The 22,904-nt window shown below is 43.7% G+C and overlaps 1 protein-coding gene across 2 annotated transcripts in view; it reads left to right on the top strand.

Annotated features, from left to right (window-relative positions):
* Positions 1 to 611: 611 nt before the first annotated feature.
* Positions 612 to 22,904, top strand: part of LOC118780731 (LIM domain-binding protein 3-like) — a 34,950-nt gene continuing 12,657 nt past the window's right edge. For both annotated transcript variants that reach the window (XM_036533407.1, XM_036533399.1), the window contains exons 1-2: positions 612 to 822; positions 14,696 to 14,847. In XM_036533407.1, coding sequence (XP_036389300.1) covers positions 727 to 822; positions 14,696 to 14,847 — 248 coding nt within the window. In that variant the 5' untranslated portion in view covers positions 612 to 726. The remainder of the gene's footprint in view (positions 823 to 14,695; positions 14,848 to 22,904) is intronic.

The following is a 22,904-nucleotide window of genomic DNA, read 5'->3' as shown; positions in this document are numbered from 1 at the left end:
TGCACATCAGTGTGCTCACAGAGTGTCAAAGTTGACCCAGGGGGCATTTCTACTGATGGCAGCACCTTTCTCTCTTTCTCTGTTAATTAGTTAATCGGTTGCTTCCTCACCCTGGTCGAGCACGCTCTGATAGGGGGTTAGGACAGGGGTGGGGGGCGGGTGGGTGGTGCCTCAGGGGAGACTAGAAAAGTCTGTTGGCCCGAGAAGAGGCTATATCAGCTGTGTGAATCATGGAGATCTGGTATTCCGGGTGTCGCCTTACACACCTTATAAGGACCCCCAGGGCCAGAGTGCTATCGCTTTCTGCGGAGCCTTGCTATTCTTAGGCTGTCACTCCGGCCCGTCCGAGCAGGCAAGACCTCTTCTTTTCCTTTTTGCTTTTAATACATTTCTGTTGATCTCTTTCATTTTGCGGGGGTTTGTGTACAAGCAGGTTGGGGGGTTGGGTGTTGGGGGAGGGGGTGTGTGGGGTGTCTGTGGTTGTTAAGGTTGGGAGGTGGGCATGTGAAATATCTCTTTGTCCTTCTGGCATTTTCCTTCGCTCTTTTCCCCCCGGTGCTCACGTTTTTCTATTTGTTTCGTTTACTGATCTTTTTTTTTTTTCCTTTCAGAGGCTCCCTGGTGCCCCGCCCCCTGCATTTTTTCCCCAGTTGCTGGGAGGGAAAATCAGAAAAAAAGGAGGCAAACACACGCAAATATATTTATTTTTTTTTTATTTTTGTAAGAATGAGCAACTACACCGTGACCCTCAAGGGACCGGCACCATGGGGCTTCCGACTGCAAGGAGGGAAGGATTTCAACATGCCCCTCACCATCTCTCGGGTAAGAACCAACCCCCAATGGCTGACCTCTGCACACCGACCAAACCTACGCTCAGAATCTCTGCCGCGTTATTCACGTGTGTTTAGCCGTCTTACGCAGGGTCCTCTGTGCCATCGTTTCGATTGCGTGTTTAGCAGTTAAATTGATATTGAATTGGCCCTCTGATGCCTCAGCAGCAGGAGGATTATCTGTTCCCTAAAGCTGGTTACAGCGTCCCTCTCCCCTGGTTGTCGCTGCTGAAATAGCTGGAATAGCATTAGCATGAAATCACTCCTCTTGCAGTCAATAAACAGAGACATCTGATGATGTATTTACAGTATCTGCGGCCTATGTTTAGCGGTAGGTGCAGCGAAAGGTTGGGAAAAACAACTTTTACAACGGATGGTGTAACTGAGACTAAGGCCGAATTTTTTTTTTCTTTTTTTTATGGCAGGTCTGTGTGGTCCTGGGTCAGCTTGTGTTTCATACTCCAAAGCCGTATATACAGGTTGTTTATGTTCTGAGTTCCAGTCTGTGCTTTTGAATGACCTGCTTTGACGCCATATGTGATGTGTCTTTATTTCTCATCTTCGGAAGAGTTGCCATAAAATGTACACATGCAATCCGAATTAAAGATAAACTCCAGCAGGTTTTCTTTGCAGTGTTTGTTGGCCTTCAGCACATGTGAAGAAGTCCATTTGTACACTGTACTAGAGGAATGGACCAGCTTCAAAGTTAAAATGCTTCATTAATTCGAGGTGTATGTTTTCAAAGGCTGGTTTGTGTTTTGAAATGATTTGTTATCATAGAAAATATGGGCTTGTATATGACTCTGACAAGAGGGGAATGTCCTTTTAGGACTCTGGGGGGTACTGTACCTCTGATTAGTGTCGAGTATGTCTGATTACCACAGGTAGGAAATTCTTCATGAGCCATCACAAATCTCTGGCCTGGCTTCTTATTTTTGTTGGCAGGATGTTGATGAGTCTGAAAGTTGGTCTTTCCTCCCAAAATGAAGGGGGAGAAGGCCACAGCAGTTGCACAGCGGGTTTGAATAGCTGCTTGTCAGGTAGAAATTGACATGTCCAGAAGTGTGAAGGTATTCATGGGCCTAGTGTGGAGCGGCCATGGTACCTGGAACACAAAGTAACCTGAGGTTTAAAAAAACACATAGAGGTGTAAACTGTGACACTTGGACATGCCACATGAGAACTAGAACGGTGATGTTCCAGTCTTCAGATTCCACGTAGCGAGACAGGAGTGAACCACCTACCTAGTGATCATAGGGTGACCCGGTGCCCACTGCCTTGGGTCGGGTTGGGGTGGGGTGGGCTGGGTGGGCAGGAGAACAGGGAGAAAATCTCTACCGTGCATTAACTTTTCGGCAGTTTGTACCAACTCATGTTGGTACAAAGTTTTGTTTACAGTCCAGAGGACCAGGAAAAATACATATATACCTTTCTCCACTGGCACAAATAACCATCTGTGACACTGCACTTAATTTGGAGTATGTGGAAAATAATAAGTGTATTATTGATTTTTAAGCTTTTGTGCTTACCAGAGAACTTGCACCAGATACTGTGCTAGTGTACTGTTGTGACCCTGAGCACATCAGTCAGTGGTACTGCATTGTTGGATGTTCACTTGAGCGCCTGGTTCAAGGGCACAATAGCATTGTCCCACCTGGCAACCCTCTGGTTAATGGTCCATTTGGGCCGGATCCAGCATGAGGCCCAGTCAATACTAAGCATGGCCAGGGAGACAGAAATGCAGAGAGGAAGGAGTGTTAAACTGATGGATCCTCCCCCCACCCTGTCCAGTGTAGTGGTTCCTCCTACTGTCTGCTGTCTCCCCCTCTCCCATCTTGGTATGATCCATCTTCATACATGAGCAGCCAGAATGGCAGCGCTGTTACATTACATTATATTACATTACATTACATGCATTTAGCAGACGCTGTTATCCTTCCACCACAATAGAACATAAGTTAGATTATGTTTAAGTCCTAAATCTGGGTGGGACTTGCTGGTGGAATAAAAGTTACATGAAAACAGTAATAAACTGTTGCATTTCCTTCTAGTCCTGCTGGCATCTAAATCTCATCAAAATGTCTGCAGTTTGTACTTGGTGGTTTCCCACCTGGGGTTTTACTGATAGTTTCATTAATGGCTTCAGCTCTGGTGTAGGAGGACGTTAGTCATCGCTAGCATGGAACATTCCCACAACATTACCATAACTTCACAGAAACATTATGAAAGCAGCATGTGCAAGCTCAGAGATTGCGTGAAAGTTGGCTCTTTTTAAGTAAATAGCCCTAATTTTCAGTAAATGCGTGAGACAATCATGAAGACAATGAGCTGTGTGGATGGAAGATGGAAAAATGCTAATTATTTTCCATTTCTGTCCCTTTCTCTGTGTGCCTTTGGCTGTTGCAGAAAAAAGATTGGAAATAAATGAGAAACAAAATGGTGCACGTGGAGGTACTACTGATCATTTTATACCGCCTTAGGGCAAGACCGGAGAACTTGGGCGTTAATTAAAAACCATTGCAATTAACATTGAGATAGCTCCTCAAAAGGAATTTCTCCTTGTAAATGTATGTGATCTCAAATGTCAGCCTTAGCTGTGAAGTTAATTAAAGCAAGAAAAAAATGACTTCAGAATTGATGGAATTGTATACCACAGTATAGCACCATCCCTGCTTTTTAACATCATATTTGGAAAGGACCACTACTGCACACATATATGGTAGAACTGAAACCTGAATTCTGCAGCACAGGTTTGTCATCCTGCATCTGCTATGCTTTTTGCATGCATTAAGCCCCATTTATAAGTGAATTAGCGTCTTTATTGCATTTTCTTACCTTTGAGAAACTTACACAGGCTGAGCTCAGGTTGCTAATTTGAGAGGTCCTGGAATTACATTTTGGTTTCACTGCTGCTATTGGTGCATTAAAATGTCTCTGGTTGCCAGATTGTCTGCTATTATTAATCTCTGTGGCATTATTGGTAATTTAGTCATCTGAAATAAAAGAAGCGTTGATTCATATGCAATTCATCTGTTCGATGTTCTTCTGTAGAGTCGTTGTCTGTTCCTGGTTCATTCCTGGTTTGTTTATGGACCCCTTTCTAGTGTATGGTCCTTGTGATTTAAGCCAACCCAGGAATACTGCTTCACAAAAAGATGTAACAGTGGAACAGCGGAATGCATTAACTTGAAACCTGGTGAGGTTTGCATTTAGTAAGTTCATGTAGCAGACAGGGCAGGATTAATTAAGTGTATATATATATATAATAAGTGCTGATGACCCCTCAGCAGAAGGTTTATGTGGTATTCCTAAATATAAAACAACAAAAAACACCATGCAGTCTCTGGTCACACTGGCATTAGCAGCTTGCTGCATCTGGTTTGTAGCTCCCAGCATCAGCTGGGTGTTCATTATCTTGCACAGGCAGACAGAACTCAGTAGAACTACAACCCAAAGAGTCAGTTATTGATTGCAAACTCTCAACAGTTTGCTGACTATTCAGATTATTGAGAATACCCCTCAGATCAGGAGCAGAACCGTATCACTGTCTTCCATGAGATGAGGGAGTGAGACATGGAAAACACTGGTGCTAACATGAGATATATAAGTGCTGAGCAAGTACCATAAGCACTGCTTTGCATCAAATGCAGGTCACACACTTCAGTCAAGTGCTGACCCTTGCTGGAGAGTGGGGAACAGTGACTGCTTCTTTTCTTTTGCTGTTCAGTACTTGGAAGCTTGACAGAAATGTGTGGGTTTGACTTTGTGGTAATTGTCATTTTAGCAGACGCTCTTATCGAGAGTGACTTACATGGGTCACAGTTTTACATGTCACCCATTCATACAGATGAGGCAATTGTGGGTTAAGTAGCTTGTGCAAGGGTGCAGCAGCAGTACCCCAGAAGGGATTCAAACTAGCAACCTTTCAGTTACAAGCCCTGCTCTTAACCACTATGCTGCACTGCCATCCTAATTAGAGAGAAACTGTGTGAAATCCAGATAAATAGAAACAGAGAGTTATTTTTTGTTATGTTTCCTATTGTCTTTCCAAAAGGAGAACTTTAGCCTCTGCCATCATGCTAGATCACACACAAGTTGAGTAGAAGAAGAGTACCCAGCCAAAAAGGGGTGGAATATGGAAGCTTGCTGGAGTATCGACACAACAAAGCTTGAATGGGCGGTGTGCTTGTTTTTGCTTCTTCACTTTTAGTGGTATGCTCAAGGCATAGTGCTATGAGTTAGCCTCACTTTTGCTGTCACTATGCCTTGAAAGACACAGTGGAACCGTTGGGCCACAGATGGGTGGGCCATCAGTTCTAATTTAGGGTTTGGGGTCCAGAAATGGGGAAGGGGCTGTTCAACCTAAGGTGCTCAGTTTTCTCCAATAAGCTTCTACAGAGGCTGTTTCAGACTGGCATTTTCTACAGCAGAAATATTCAGTTTCATATGTGGTACAATAACTGACTTAAACTGTCAACGAACAGTTTCGTCATTTGTCATGAGCTGAGATGAACCCTCATGAATACTTCCGTGTGATGCAACAGTTTGTGGGTGATAAAATATGTTCTTCAAGTGAATTTAAAAAAAGACTGTAATCTCAGTCTGAGAGAGCTGTTAAGGCACTGTCTCGTGCATCTTCAGGTTGTATTTTGCATTATGATCAGCTTAACCATTTCCTCTACTTTCACTGTTGACATTCTACTGTTGACATGTTCACTGTTGACAGCAGCCAGTAGACAAGTGTCTATTTACTGTAAGATTATTCTAAACATGTATATATTTGATGCTGTTTGCATGTGAAATGACTTGTGGCCGTGAACTCGTGGGCAATACAGAAAACGTGGGGGTTTTTTTTTGCTTGGAAAAGGACCTGGGTGAGCTGTCTCTGATTACTTTTGTGCCACTTCAGTGTATTTGCGCGTGCATTTTTTTCAGCATGATATTGCGTTCTCATAATTTCTTTGTTATTTTGTGTAATTTTGTTCTCATTTCACTCCAATTTTCAGGGTTTTATTACACATAATTTTCCAATCGTCTCACTGTGTTTTTGCTTGGTCTCTTTCACTCTCCTGCTGTTATCACGTTCCTCTCGCTGGAGCACTGTTTCCTGTGCACTGTGGGTAGGCCTGTTCCCACCTGCGAGTGGGACTTTTCTCAGGGCATACTGCCTCTGCTGAGTGACTCACCCCTCCTCTCTACACATCATGTTTACCTGGTCATTCTAACCTCTTACAATTTGCCCAACAGAGTTTGCAGATGGACTAGCATTTATTTATACAATGAAATGGAACATCTCTGACACCTCCATTCCTCTATTAAAAAGGAAAAAAGCTAAAACATACAGCTAAAAACAAAAATACCGATATATATCTTATGATGTCTAACCATCTTAAGAAGATAGAGTTATATAAAAAAGTTAGTTCATTCTTAGACGAAACCCTGGTTAACCGTTTTATAGTCTTTGATGTGTGAAGTTCCTCTCAGAGACAGGCAGACCTGCCAATGAGGTACTGAGTCAGTATGCTGCTCCATTCTGAACTAGCTTGTTAACACCATGTGACCTGCTGTACCAGGGCGTTAATGCAAGGACCTTGGGAGTAGAGGGGTCCAGTGGCTGTATGCTTTCAGTCATATCAGATGCTAGGGCACCTGGGGCCACTAGGACAAGCAGTTCCCCCTCCCTCTTCTCTACCTCTCTCTCTTTGTTCCACACACACACACACACACACACATGCACGCATGTGCAAACACACACACACACACACACACACACACACACACACACTCACACCCCACACACACACAAACACATACAGACTAAAATAAACCCTCAATGCGCCCATATGTCTTCTATTTATGTTTTTTCTTTGCTGCTGAAGGCATACTGATCAAATATTAAATTGTTACAGGGACAAGGAGAACTGTGAGGGTGGCACCAAGACTAGACAGGTGACCATTGGTGAGCTTGGTGCTACAGGGTCCCTGCCAGCCTCCATGTGTTCTGGGGTCAGTCAGACAACCCATCTAGAGGGTCTCTTCCAGCTACCAGCAGCACTGGGATCAGTCAGTCAGCCACCCTGGTGTTATCCAGCAGTTCCAGCAAAAGAGCTCAAGCCACTAATGTTAGCCCTGGTTTTACGAGCCGTGACATTCCAGCCTCAACCCCCCCCCCCCCCCCATCCCCCCACCCCAAAAAAAAAAAAGCCTGGGGTATTAAAAGCAGCCACCAGGCTGCTGACAAGCGGAGCTGTTTTTAGCAGGGAGCTGAAGGTCAGCAGAGCTGTAGTTGATTGTTTGGGGCACAGATATGGCAGGTATTCCTACCATGGCCATTCCAGACCTATAGCACTGCAGGTTCCAAGCTCAGGTTCAGGGTTTGGTAACAATCGAGGCTACAAGCACTACTGCAGGGGTGAAGCCATGGAACTTAAGTTATGAATTGGTAGTTGATCTGACATGAGCCAATCAAAGTGTAGAAGCCCTTTGATTGGTTGAGCTTGGCCAATGATTGATGGCACATAGCAGCTCCTCCCATTGAGAGTTTCTTGAACACTCGCTTGGCTTAAACTCATCATCACATCTACTCCTGTAAGATTGGCTTACATTACTCTCTGACAGACTCTCTTTACTGAAGAATTAACTCATTATCTTCCTCTCTCCTCCCTCCCAACTCCATCAAATAAATGGGCAGTAGTAGGTGTGGTAAAGGTTTCCCTCAGCAGCAGATAAACTATCTTCAAATCTTTAACAATTATCTTTAAATCACTGGACAGGGTCAGAGTCCTGAGTGTAATTTGCACACATTATGAATATTAAATAATGTTATGAAAAGGCCTTGACTACAGAAATTAGAAAGGTTTGCATCTGATCTCTTTTCTGGTTAGATAAAGTCAGCTAACTTTCTGAAGCTGAGCAATGGTACTGTAGAAATAGAGTGATATCAATAATGCACAGCACAGTTCAAACTGCTCATTAACTCTACAGAATATTTTCACCTCTGATCAGGACCCTTATCTCTGAAACCCAGAGCTGTCAGCCTTACCACACATTATTACCATTATTTCTGCTTGTACATACTTGTACTTACTTGCATTGCTTTGATTTACAGCTTCATCTATTAGAACTACTGGATATGTTAGGTTAAGTAACAATGGCACTGTCCCAGCTGGGAATCAAACCTGCGACCTCCTTGATCACAAGCCACATAACACTATTTCACATCCAGACAATACATTCTGTTAATGTCCACCTGATTAAAAATAGAATAAAAACTCTGATATCTATAGAATAGGGACAATACTGACTCTTCTCAAGCCAAATAACTGCTCTTAGGACAAGGGTCTGTCTTCCTTAAACAGAAATTTAGGTTATATGATGATGAAACAGACTTAAGATAAGATGCTAAGCTAAAGCAGTAATGTTGGCTTTACTTCTGGCGGGTTAAATTAATCCCTAAAAACAGGATAATGCCTTTTAGATTCACATTTCAGCAAAGGATTAGACAGGGGTATCGGTTTGTTCACGGTCTTTTCTGTTTGATCGCTCATTGTTGATTCTGTCCTGACCGATGAATGCTGTGATTGTCTCTGACTGGTTTTTGAAAATTTTAAATGTCCATATGCAATAGAACATTAAATATCTCACTAACCAAGGTTCAGGTAGAAACAATTTAGTTTTTTTTCCAATATAGATCCAAAACATTCATATATCAAAAGACCACAGAGTTTTGCTGAACTTTACTGTGCTCGATACATATGTGCCAGGAGCACAGGTCCAGGCCAAAAAGGCAGGTTAACTCTGAAACTGTCTGCAGCACTGAGTGTCAACAAACTGTAAGTTGAGCGCAAAGAAATGAGAGTGGACATGTTGTCTCTTCTTCTGTCCAACCCACAATACTTAGCCTAGTGTATCACTTGTGTATTCAGGGCATTGACAGACACAGGCTGCCTTTGGCAATGCGGGGGGGAGGGGGGGGGAGGGGGGGGGGGCATGCGGCATTCACTTTTCACTTTAACTCAGTTCTCCTCAATTACTCCGATCTGATATAAAAAATACCACACTACTACCTGAACACCAATGCAGGAATGGTATGTGATTGAAGGGGCTGCAGAATAAAACTGGCTCCATATAGAGGCTGCTACCTTGTCAGTTTTATAAGCACACATATATGTAACAATGCCAGGGGAAACAAAATGTTAATGTTACCGGGTTGTAATTATCTCAGCAGGGACTTTTATGACTCCAGGATCCTGCGCAATTAAAATATCAACACAAAACAGCCATATGTTATGAATGTTAACAACATGACCCATTGTCTACCCTACTCAGATACTTTTTTAAAGCAGTTAATAGGCAGGTGTTGGCCAGGTGATATATATTTGAAGGTCCTGAAGCAGACTCAGCTTTTAATAGCTTGGAATTATTTAGAATGTATTATAGAGACTGTGTGCCTGTCCATACAGTAGATAGACAAGCTCAGCTGAAAAATAACAGCTGATATCACAGCCACTCAAAAAAAAAAAAACCCAATAAATTTTCAAAATAATAATTGCATAATAATTTGTTTTAAATCTCTCTGGTTACCATTTACAAATTCAAGGCAAGGCATACGCTGTACAGTAATGACTGTCTTGCTCATACTCGAGTGAACAGAAAGGTTCCTGCTAGTGGACTGTTCAGTGAACAGGAATGAAACTCCTCTCAGAAAAGGTGTCCCAAGGTGTTTCAGAATGGGAAGAACAAGCTGGGATAGGAAAAAAAAGAAGACAGTTCTTATGACTGAGACATAGAATATGTATTTTATTTTTATTACTTTCTCATCATAAAGCGTTTTGTACCATACATCAAGGCTTCCCTGTGTCTCCAGAATCTGGTAGTTATGCACAAAAGCTCTAGTAGTGCTTTGTGACATAATGTATAGCAAACAAGATCAAACAAAATCCTGGCAATGATAAAGAATCTGGCGAGGGATGTAATAAAAAAAAATAAAAATTTTGTTGTATCTTCAGTATCAAATATACAATCATTGTCTTATATAAAATCAAGGGAATCACAACTCCCTTGTGTGGCTGTGCATAGTCCCACACGTGTAAATAGCACCAGCACTGGCAAGGGTACACTCCTGGACTAAGTAGGGTGATAAAGACCAACATTTAGAGTGAACTCTTAAGACAAGGTGTTCATACTTTAATGGTTCAGACTTTAAAGGTTTGTTCTATCATTATAATGTTTATAACATTCAAATTAACTATATTATTGCAATAATATCAATCCAACCTGTTCTTTGATGTTCTCCTCCCAGTAACTCTAAATTCCCTAAAGTCTGTCAATCCCTAACGTTAACCCTCTGTTTTCTGGCGTCTTTGTTAAACTTCAGAGGAGTTGGTTCATCTCTGAAGGAGGAAAAGATCCCTCTTTTCTTAGTCCTTTTCCTCTTTCTTCCTCTTTGTCAGTCACTCAGATGAAACTGGGCTTTGGTACCAGTGCAAAGGCTAGGAAAGGTCAGTGGGGGTTACGACACAACGCTAACCACGCTGCCAAATCTGTGCTACACTGGTTGGCTGGAGGTGCGGCAGGAGGTCAAAGGTCATCCCGCACTAGAGTGCTGGAGCCTATGCGACACAGTGAGTCATCACCTGAAAGACAGCTCCGCCACCATAACCTTTCTGATATGTCAGGTGACTCCCAGAGCTATGCTAGCCAATTAGCACTGACATTTACCCAGAGTGCCTTATAAATCCGGCTGAGAACGGCCCGTGGGAGAACTGAGCCATTCACGGTGTTGCAAAATCGTGGGGATTGAGGTGCACATAGATCGCTCAAACACTGCCCAACCCCCCCCCTGCCCCACTACCACCAACACAACTTGATCCCCTCCCACACACAGAACACAAAATATTGCCATCTGAGTGGAATCCCGGCACAGTCATATTACTTCAGCAAGGCAGAAAAGCAAAGATGCAATCTCACTGAGCACGGGAGTTTACCAGCTTTAGCAGCTCGAACAGAGGGGATTTATGTGCGTTTGCTGACTAAAGAGAGACAAGTGGAATTCATTCCTGTTGCCTGTACTGATAAAGTACAAATACAGGTTTATTCTGGCTAAATCAAATATATCTCAGGAAAAGGAAAAACAAAAAATTAGAGGAAGTGCATTTTGTCATCTAATCCTTTGAATAAGGTGCTCTGAGGTGATCCAAGTCCACCTGGACTGTCAGACAGCTGGTCAGACACCTGATTAAGGCTGTCTGACCAGAGTTGCATGGCTGCCTTCTTCACATCATTTTTAAATATTTCATCCCAAAGCATGGTAGTAGCTGACTGAAACTAGCTGTTGGACATCTTGGGATGATCAATTGTAAAATTAAGGCATCCTCATTTTGTATCAGCGTCTGATGTTGGTTTTCATGATTTGTATACATTTCTTGCTCTGCCCAATGCGCAGAGCAGTTCGGTTTGAATCCAAGTTCCTGGCCTTGCATGTGGAAGTCCAGATTGAAAAGGATGCCACCATTAACATCAACACCATTAACATCAAGGGAAACTGACTGTGTGTTTTATAAAATAGCAGTTGTTACATTTACTTAATCTTGCATAACTGATTATGGAGATTTGTCCAAAAGTGTGCAAAAGTGAGTTACAGGGGTCACACATCTATTAACTACCAGCTGGTTGTCCTCTCGCGCAAACAGGGTACGAAAAGCATCTGTCTCAATCCAACGTCTGATTGTCAGTGTGTCCCCTGTGAAATTCAGAGCATCAAGCCAACCAAATATAGGTCCAAGTGGACTGAAGTTCATAGGCTATGGCATTAACCTGGTCCCTGAGCCATTACTCCAGTGAATCCTGACAGTGCTGATTACCATTGATATCAGGTTCCATTTTTTTATTTCTCTATGGGCTGCTTTGGCGTAGAATTGTTCCTGGGATCTTGCAGGGTTGGAGTGGAAACTGACTGTACACCAACGGGGATGTGGAAACGAGTGAGGGCCAGTTGAGATATCCTTCTTCTTTGTCTTAGATTGTCTTAGCATGCTTCAAGCATGTCTGTGAATACACCACCCATACAGTCTGAGGTGTGATACTGCTGGTGTCTTTAACACCTGTGTTGGTGTAGTGTCACCATTATAGTATGTTTGAATCACCGTCTTAAACCTTAAGTACATGCTCAGCAGGTGGTGTTATTCATATGATGTTATTATCCGCCCACAGGGTGGATAATGACACATTCAAGGTTACACAAAACGTCCTGTTGCACAACATCAGCATCCACCCGGGAATCAAACCTGTGTCCTTCTGAGTAGGAGTTCAGCTCCCAAACCACTTACAGGGACTACCTCTCCTCAAGCCTATGCGGCAGTAGGAGAGCAGGCCTTAGTTGCACTGACTCCATGCACCAGTCCGAAATCCAGACCTGTTTTTATACTCAGCCAAAAGCATGCTTCTGCTGTCCTTCCCTTTCAAGGTCACCTTCCACCTGTGGCAAGAGGAAAGCAGAATTCTGGGCAAGTCATTAAAAAAATCATTTTAATTGGATTGTGTGCTTATGAAACGGTATGCTGTTGTATACATACAATGTTTATTGCTTCTTCTGGTGGCAATAAAAAAGAAATAAAAAATCATTAAAAATGAAATTCTGACATATTTTGGAACCAGTGTCTGTAAAGCTTAAAATTCAGGTGTTTATACTTGTAAGCAGATGGTAGTGTGTTGAGTTTAAAGATGCACGAGAGGGTTTCAGTTCAAATCTTGACCTAGGATCTCAAATGTTTCTCAGGTACATGCTAATACCGTAGCCTTGAAATATTGACCTGCATGAACATGAGGCTATGAGGCCTGTAAATCATACAAGAGTGTTTTCAAACAAAACAAATAAATAGATAAAATAAGAACTGGAATAACATTAAAAAAGCAATAAAAAAGCAGTGCTGTTGTGGTTGGGGGGGGGGGGGGGGGGGGTCAGGAAAACTTTTCTGTGAGTGTGTGTGTGTGTGTGTGTGCGTGTGTATGAGCACATGTTTGTTTGTGTGTATATGTGCATGTGTGCCCGTGTGTGTGCGTGCATGTGTGCGTATGTGTGTATGTGTGTGTGTGTGATTTATTCATTATCTGTGTTCACTTGCCAGACGCCTGTGGCAGGTCAGTCTATGCTGTCTTTGTTGCGGTCTAATGAGCTCTTGGTGCTGGGGAGGCCAGGGCACATGTGGCTGCCTTACCTCTGTCTGTCTGCGTCTGCTCTCTGATTGGTGTGTTTGTACAGAGAGTGTGTCTGCATTGACAGCAAACTTGCAGAGGCAGTGGCCAGACACGCTCGGCGGGAGTTTGATGAGGTTGTCTGTGCGTCTCAGTGAGACGTGCGGTTGTGGATTGAACAGATTAGTGCAGAAATGTCAACACAAGCTGCCATGTGTCCAGGCCTCACAATGCAGGAAAACTGGTAACAACCTCTGTCTGTTTGAACAGGAAACCCTCCCATACATGGCTGCACAGATACACCCCATGTATGTCTGTACAGGTGACTCCCTGCAGTAGTCTGTACAGGTGACCACCCATGTCTGCTTGCAAAGGTAAACCCTCTATAACCTGTACAGGTAAACATCATTTATGTCTGTACAGGTAACTCTCCGCATCAATGTGTACAGGTGACCGCTCACATCCGTTTACACAGGTAAAGCCCCTGTCATAGGTGCAGGTAGGCGTCATGTATGCACTCTGAGCTATCTGTGCTGCGCTCGGGTAAACAGATAAGCTATAAATCAAATATTTTTCCGAATGAGCTTGATTCTCTCTAAACCTCTACTGTGAGAAGCATCAAGGTTTGGGTCTGCTGTCCTGAGAAAGGTCATGTGAACCAAAATGTCGATACTTCTCACAACAAAAGTTTTGAGACAAGTTGGCTGTGCTTGGGAGTGTGTTTGATTTATAGTTTATCCATTTATGTGCTGTAGTTACACCTAACACAGCCACTCCCCCTATGACATCACAGGCCTCCCAACACTGTGCATTTCCCTGCTAAACTTGCAGGCAGTGTTTGTGTTATGGCTTCTGTTGAGGAGCTCCCTACTATACCAAACCACTGTGTTTGACAGGCTGGTAACTGGGTTGTACGTACCACTGTTTGTGCTGCAAGGATTTGTGTTTTGGTTGAAACGTAATCCCAGGTGCCACAGACGTTCTGGATGAAAATTGAACAGGGCTTGGTTTACCAGTGTTAACATGGTTGTTCACCTACTATCTTACTGCACAAGGTGTGCAAATAATACCCTAATGTGCCAATGCCAAAGCCATCTATTTTAATCTAATCTAATGGTGAAAGTTAGCTGAGCCACTGTGTCTTCCTGATGGATTTCCATATACTGGCTGGCAGGTCTTAATCAAGTTCTTCTGTGTTATAATTTCTCCTCACCCTTCACTTGCTGGTCTGCAGATGAATGGAGAAGCTTAAAGAGAAACCAGTGACAGACAGGAGGCAGCTCACTCTTTCCAGCTCAAAATGGTGCTGACAGGTTGCAAAGCACACGCTAACAGGCTGTTGAAAAACCACTCACATGGAATTTACACAGGACACCACACACATCATTTATTGATTGGTTCAGTCAGTCTTTGGCTCTTGTTTGTGTAGATATTCTTTGACGTGAAAATTGATCCTGTGATTGAACGATTAGGTGACCCGCAGGTTTTTAGTTGGCCAGTTGATCAGTAGTCTTGTCGACCTTGTGCTCTGTGTAAATTCTGAATAACTCTGCCATTGCAGCAGTAGAAGGGGATCTTGTTTTGGGGGAGCACTGGCAGACAATCGATCAGGACTTTATAGAGCGGAGCACCAAGTGATGTAATGTTTACGCGCGTCTGCCATCTGTCCACAGATCACACCTGGCAGCAAGGCGGCGTTGGGCAACCTCAACCCAGGTGACATCATTGCGGCCATCGACGGGGCCAGCACAGAGGGCATGACCCACCTGGAGGCTCAGAACAAGATCAAGGGGGCCACCCTCAACCTGGCGCTCACCATGCAGAGGTGCCAATGCCCAAACACCTACGCCCACAATTTTCCCCGCACCGTTACAGGCTACTACAGGATGCATCACACATATAAACACATGTTACTGCGCATTTATAAACACTTAATAGTTACCACTTTGTGTTACATTTCTGTACTTTTATTCTTGTTGACAAACAGACAAGTCTCATTCATGTTTTTTTTCGGTTGTGTCTTAAATTCATTTATGTTGGAGATTGTGAGCAGTCGTCTTACAGACAGAGTGCAGGGGTGGAATGGGGCAGGAGAGGTTGAGGAGGGGCAAGATTGCCCCCTGCAGGATGTGTGTGTGCTTAGAGACCCGTTTCAACAGAGTCTCTGCATATCATCACCATGCCAACCCTCACAGCAGTGCCCCACAAAGTAATGCCTTTGCCAGCATAGCAGTCGCTCAGTAGTGTGTGTGTTTGTGTGTGTTTGACTGTCTCATTTTTTGTGTATATCCATGTGCTTCTCTCTATATCCATACATCTATGTGTGTGTGTGTGTGTGTGTGTGTGTGCGTGTGTGTGTGCACATGTGTGTAAGGGAGCGGTTTCAATGTGATCCTGAGAAGAGTTTGAGGAGTGAATTTTCAGTAAGTGTGTAGAGTCCTGTCACACTATGATAAGAGAGCTGTTCCACTTCACCACATGGAAGCTTCAGTAACAGACCAGAGCAACTCCAGAAAGGTTGCCTTTCATTTCAAGTGAAATAATACTCGTCCATTGAGAAAGTCATTTTGCCTTGATGCATTGTTTGTACGTTTATTCCACATGTGAGATAGAGCAACATTTTCAGAGCTACAACAGTGTGTGGTTACACTATTGCTTCATTTTACTTCATGCTTTACCTGGTCTCCAGCAACTAAAGGATGTCTGTACATGCTTCCTGTTTTCTGTAAAAGAAACTGAAGCCTTTGAAGTGGTGCTGGGATAGCGTCATCTTTGGAAAAGGAGTTCCTCTGAAACGGAGGTAGAGAACTTACTCTAAAGTGAAAGAGTACTCTGATGCAGGTCACATGAAGGAAGTCTCAGGGACCATCACACACACACACACACACACACACACACACACAACCTCCCAGAAAAAAAGGTATCGGAGATATCTGAGAAGGAAGCACACAGACACCAGGATTAAAAGGTCTGGGAGCACTATGGGCGCTGAATCGCCTTGGTGGCGAACATTTCAGCAGGTTTTGTTCACATGAATGAGTCACATATGAGTCAGTCCCGGTTTCATTCCTCTATTGAGAAACCCTTTGGCGCTTAGAGACCAGTCTCCTAATGACAAATGGGAGCTACCCAAGGGAGTGCCGATTCAAATGTGAGAATACAGAGGCATATAAATGCATCAGATAAATGTGAAAAAAAAACTAAGGAAAAAGTGAGTGTGCAGAATTGCCGTCTCACAGGGCCCTGTGAACTTCTCAAACAGATAAATTAGGAAGCGAGGGATAAAGCAGCTTCTGAGCCATGCGGAGCTTTAATCAGTAAGAGCACATCGCTGCCTCTGAGGGAGGCTTCCACTCTGACTCAGTGTAAGTTTTGGAGGAAATCCAAAGGCTCTTCTGTTACCCCACCCTGGGATGTTCTTTCCAATTTTACCTCTGATAAACTACTGACCTGCAGGTGTTTCTGTGCAGGTGTGGATGTGTGTGTGTTTGTGTGTGGCAGAGGGATATGGGGTGTGTGTGGGGGGCTTGGGGGGGTGGGAGGTGGATTGGGGGGCGATGTCAAGTAATCAAGGTTCCCCTAACTGCATGGATTCCTGTCACAGATAAAGCACTGCTTGCAGTTTTTGCTTCTTCATGAGTATCAAGAATAAAGGAGGTGTCACAGTGAAGGCAGGAGGGTCAGTGGGGGTGGGTGGGGGGGGGGGGGGGGGGGGGGGGCAGGGGGAAGAGGGGGAAGGGAACGGGTCACAGAGCAGATTCATGTCCCTCATTAATCTTATCCAGGTCAATTAGTGGGGTGACAGGAAGCACTGCCAAATGTGACAGGCTGTGTGGCGGGGTTTCGAATGGGTGGATGACACGCAAATTGTGCACTTGCCCTTTGCACATCTACCAATAAGCAATTCTGCCAGTTAGAGAAGAAGCAGCTTGCACCCCAATACCCTCACACCCCCGACTGTTTCCCTGGCCTCACTCCTTATTCCAGAGAGACCATGTGCTGGGAAATGAACATATTTTTTAAGCTTTATTAGCGGTCCATCTACACTGTGGGTATTCTGCCTGAGATCCTATTTCTCGCTGTGTCTTATTACTGTACGCTGACATCCCGTTTTCTCATGAATTGATAATTCCTCTCGTGAATACCCCATTACACTCAGCAGAGACTGCTTTCTCCTCTCTGCAGCAGCTACTGCTCTGAGAGAAAGTTATTGATGACCCAAAGATATGGGCTGCCTAGAACTATTAGCCCTCTGAAGATGGCAGTTAATCAAACCCGGGGCTCTGACTCCTCAGAGAAATATCACTTCTGTCGTTTTTCCGTTTCACTGTGGTTACGTGCCGACGATGCCCGTGACAGCGTCGTTAATCAGATCAACCCTTCCCAACCCCCACCCTTCCCAACCCCCACCCTTCGATCCCCTGCTGCGAATAACAACGGCCGACTTGGGCGGAAACACGAAGCACAGTTCTGAGAGTGCACTGAGCTGTGTTTTATCTTACCAGGAAACAACAGAACATCCCGTCAAAGACCGGATCTCGGCTCACTCACCTGCCTCTCATTTTTTCAACATCACTCTGCTTAATCAACGATTTGTATTTTGTATTCAAAAAAATTAAGAACTTAATGCAAAATGTAATGCGCTGAAAAGGGCTGCTTAGATAAATTGTGATCTTTGAAAATTAATGCTGAATTTTTTTGTGGCTATCACCGCCTAATAAGAACATAGTGAGAAAAATGAGAGACTTATAAGACATGACTTCTTATTATGAGATAATGAATCACTGACATCTTTATTTTAGCAAAGCAATTTATTGAGAAAATGTCTCTGTTCAGAAAATTTGATTTGTAGATCAGTATTGAGGGGTTTCACCAAAATATAATGAAGATGCCTTTTCAACATGCTCATTATCTTCAATTCCTGTTCTTAGCATGTGATTGGTGCCCAATTTATCAATATTTGTATATGCCCAGTCAATACACAATACATGCTTGACATTATACCAACATCATTACATCCCTGTCATGTCAGGATTTCTTTCACAGGATTGCTGTTTCTGAAATTAAACCTCATGTTCAAATTTCATACACGTGTAAAACATTTCATCAGTGATTCTCTATTTGGACTATTGGGGTATAAACAGGAAGTCAAGGGAACATAAAAAGGTGTGACACAAGGTTCTCATAGGCTCTCATAGTTTGATAGATCAACCAACAAATCAGTAAATCATAATTGATTAGTTGATTGGTTCAGACTCAAATGATCATTAATATAAATGGTTGGTTGGCTTAGAGTGTACAGTGTGCTTCATACGGTCATTAGAATGATTGGTTCGTTGGTGGATTGTTTTAGAATGTACACAGTATGCTTCAAATGGTCATTAGAATGATTGGTTGGTTGATTTAATACATGCAGCATGGTTGGTTGGTTGGTTATTTGCCAGTTGTATTTGTTTAGATTGTTCTGTTGAATGAGTGATGTACTGAGAGCGAACTGACGGAACTGAGGAAGTTGAGAGGAGCAGAGAGGGCTGCAGCCTCTTATTATTTGTTGCACTTCACTTCTAGCCCGAGACATTAAGGTCAAGGTTTTGCTTTTTTAGAAGATCCTGAATGCCACGGGTCAGAGAGGAGTGCTCTCCCACTTTTTCATCTCTTACTTTTTCTCTTTTTTTGGGCTGATAAAACTGCCTGGGCCTCTCGACCCCACAAAGCAGGTGCCATTTCAGGCATAAGGACATTTCAAAAACAGGGGCATTTCAGGGCTCCTGGTGTTCCAGTTCTGCTTCTCCAGTCAGCATGAGAGATGTGTGACCAGTTCTTGAGCTGAGCTTCAGCAAAAAAACAAACATCACCAGTGAAATATTTTTCCAACTTTTCGGTATCCTTAGCTCTCGGTTTGAAGAGTAAGGTGTTCAAAGGCTATCCTCGTGATGCAAATCCAGGAACTGTGTGTTCTTTCTCCAGATGTTTTTTTTCCTCCAAAAGTGTCTTTGCCTTGAACTGAACACCACAGTTTCACACTTTCTTTGTCCTCTGCTTGCCTCTTATCCCATGAGGAAGAACTTGAGGGGTAGCTCCACAAACGTTGTTTGACTTCTTATCAAACAGACAGAGGCCTTGTACGTTGTGCTTTATGTATACATAGACCTCATGCTTACACTTTTGTATTTCAGCACTAACAGGCTTTAAAGTAAATGAATTAATACCTCCCTTCACCTCTGTACCATGGCTGTCAACTCTATTAATCTCTTCAGGAAGATCTGCTTTCAAAGGGAAGAGGGAGAAGGAAACCAAAAAAGGCCTGCTCCCTCCTGCCCTGTATCCATCTCCCTGTGGGGATTATAGAATGTCCTCCAACATTCCCTTCTGGGTCGACGGATGGATGCTATCTCCCGCCCGCATGGCGCGTCTCCATTTCTGAGCTTGTTTCCAGCTGAACGGAGTCCAGCAACACCTTCGGGTGGCCGTCTCTCAAATTTCAGATTAAGGTTTGGTTCATTTGCTCAAACTAACTACCTATCGGCTTGTATCTACCTCACTGGTTGAATAAAGGTTTTTGCTAGCAAAAAGCTAACATCCCCCCAGCGGGGTTGTTTGCAACTTTGCTTTTGCTGATGTTTTCCACTTAAAAACATTAATTAAAAAAGCAAGCATGTTTGTGTTTCTCCTTTGGGACACATAGAAATAAAGATCACCACTGTCATGGCCAGTGAAGCCTTGCTTCCACTAGTACCTGTCCAGGTGCACTTGAAGATGGCCATGCCCAAAAAATGCCTCTTTCTGGAGGTCTGATGATTGCTTGCACATGATTGCTTGTGAGGGGAAGGAGACCCGTTCCCCCCGCCACACCAGTAGCACAACACCAGTGTTTGAATTGGGTAAAAGCCGTCCCTGGTAGCTCATGGAAACTATCAACAGAAATGCGATGTGGGAAAACCTGGGGAGCTTGATGTACCAGCAGATCAACAGCATTCTGGAGGGACAGCAGGGGTCTGGTTGCACATGCAGACCAGCAAGGAGGGAGTTGCAGTAGCTTAGGCTAGTAGAGAACCAGGCTGGGTTGAGTAAGTGGGAAAAAATAAGAGGAAGGGATGGATTCTTCAGACATTGCAGAGGAAGAACATGCAGATGCCATGTAGTCACTGTGCCGATGAGTGTTGGCTCTTGGTGGTCTGGAAGGCTAACACTGTGGTGCTCTCCAAGGTGATGGTGTTGGGAGGGAGAGGGTTTAGCTGTTGCCTAGCTGTGTAGCCTCAGGTGATGATTGGAATTCCACAATGAGATATCAGCTCATAGATGGGATGTTTTGCATTTGAAAATCATGTAAGCTCTGTATAGCCATTGGGAGCATAATGTATAACGTGAACACACAGATGTTTCGTTTCTTTCATCCTACACTCTACAGACTCAACAAAAGTTATTTTTTTATTGAAAAAAAATACATTAGAAATGTGAAAACACTAGCCTGTTCTTGGTATGGTACGGCAAATGTAGTATGGTATATTATCAGAGAATAACATCTGCAGAAGCTAGGAATTAGGTGCAAGCTCATCTACTGGTGATCACATACCACAACACCATAGCATGAAGTACCGTGTGTATTTAAACACTTACCCAGCTTACAGATTTCAATGTTACATTACATTATTGCCATTTAGCAGATACTCTTATCCAGAGCAACCTACACAGGTCACAGTTTTTTCCATTTATACAGATGGGCATTTATGGAGGCAATTGTGGAATAAGTGCCTTGCCCAAGGGTACAACAGCAGTTCCCCAGCAGGAAATCAAAACAAAAACCTTTTGATTATGACCCCTCCTTCTTACTTCTTACCACTATGCCACATGCTGTCTTATTCAACGTGACTTAGAAAGTGCATCTAAACTGAAAACTTCACCAGTGTAAAGCTTTTCCTCTTCACAGATTTTATATGAAAATGAAATGTATGGCGATTCATTCTGTGCATAAAGTGTGCGTACCCTTCGAACTGGCCGTCATATAATAGCTCATACTCTGCGATGTGTTTGTAGAGAGGGGGCAGATTTCAGACGCCTGCTTGGTCTGCCACATTCATACTGACTGACGCTGTGAACTGCTGCGGCTGTGTGTTCGGCTTTTACCGAACAAACAGGAACGATTTTCACTCTGTGCGTCTCGAACAGCAGAGCTGTTTCGCTCCTGAGGCTGTCTGAGAGAACAGACAGGGCCCGGTGAATGCGGAGGAGCCGATAACCGCCGTGAAGGAGCGACTCCCGCTGTGTAACTTCACCGTGCCATCCATCAGCGTCTCAAAGCCGCTGCCATTAATGATCGGGGCCTCCCGAATGGCCCTAGCTGCCGTCCCGCATCCCTGTCACACCTCTGTTACTCCATCACTGCCGTGTCTTTCTCGCCGCGCCAGGACAACTCGGGCGTGATATTTTTTGAAGGAGCATCTCTGCTCTGCTGTAATTGTCAAAGCTGAAAGGGGGCCTTCACTACGAGCCTGACGTGACAATGTGCCTGAAAATGAAAGCTTTGTTGTGTTTTTGTTGTTTTTATTTATTTTTAATGGGAGGGTTGAGATTTACCATCAGGGTGGTCAGAATTTATGTGGGTGTTGTTGGTTGAGGTTTTTGCATTTTTCATACATTCAAAACTCATTTGCTCTCATCATTTCGATAAGAGTAAAAGAACAGGTGTGTGTGTGTGTGTGTGTGTGTGTGTGTGTGTGTGTGTGTGTGTAGGGGGGGGTTGTCAGAGTAAATCTTAACAGAACCAGTGTAGAGGCAACAACGCAGCTCAGAGAAAGGAGGCTGTTCAGAAGGTGATTCTGTCGGGTCACCCCGTACCCACTGCACCTCATCAACACTATATGCTCAGATATTACCGACCTCTCAAGCACAGATAATGCGCCGATGCACGCACACCACCACAACAGGGAGCCAGAGAGAGGAGGTAGAGAACTCACCTTTCAGCTGGAATGTGCCCTGAAATGGATTTAACCATTTTTTCTTCTGTGTGTCTTCTTGCTTGTTTTGACTTTGTGGGTAACAGGCTTCCCAATCTGATTCTTTTTTTTTTCTTGATTGTATCTTGTGTTGTAGATTTGCTTGTGTTGTACCCCTGTGCACTTCACATCAGATGACCTTATATCTCCGTCTAGCAAACAGATTGAGTTGCAATTAGTTATGTTGATCACAAAACAAAAAGGCAAGAAAGATTTATTTACTTAAAACCATTCTTATTGGAGGGTTGGAAACTTATTGCAGTGGAATTTGCTTAAAACTCATAATATTGTCTTCAACATGAACGTTTCCAGTGTAAATTTACTCTAATTCAGAGGACATACTTAATCAGTCCCTATTTGCTTATTTTTACATGTTGTGAATACATGAAAGACTAGTCGCGTGGCAACATCGGAACAATATATTGAGCGCTAGAAATTTTACTGCCTTTAATTTCACTCAAATTAGATGTTTAGCGCAGCAAATTTAATTTAACGCGGCCTTGCATCCTAAAAAAAGTTTATTCCATACATGCGCTCATCACCCATCAACCACCCCAGCAAGACATTACATCACTAGGCTAAATGATGCCGTGATCAAAACGGAATATTCCAGCCACCGCTCACAGTTCGCAGCATGGGCCGTGTTATGGCCGGGTTCTGGGACGCTGTTATAGATTATGGTTAGATTTTGTAATGTTCCCCTGCGTTCTGCTGTGAAGGTCAGAATGATGCACGCGTCTGGGTGCTGTCAGCTTCAGGGAGGAACAGGACGAGTGACAGGACAAGTGAAGCGCCCGGATTCGGCCTCTTTCGCCCGCTGCCATGATGCGTGTAGTCCGTGTAAAGCATACGTTCACTAGTGACAAACCCGTCCGTCCGTTTCGGCGAT

This window comes from Megalops cyprinoides, chromosome 1 (genome assembly GCF_013368585.1).
Source record: "Megalops cyprinoides isolate fMegCyp1 chromosome 1, fMegCyp1.pri, whole genome shotgun sequence".
Taxonomy (NCBI): domain Eukaryota; kingdom Metazoa; phylum Chordata; class Actinopteri; order Elopiformes; family Megalopidae; genus Megalops; species Megalops cyprinoides.
Note: the sequence above shows the minus strand (reverse complement) of the source record. Positions and strands in the feature narration are given on the sequence as shown.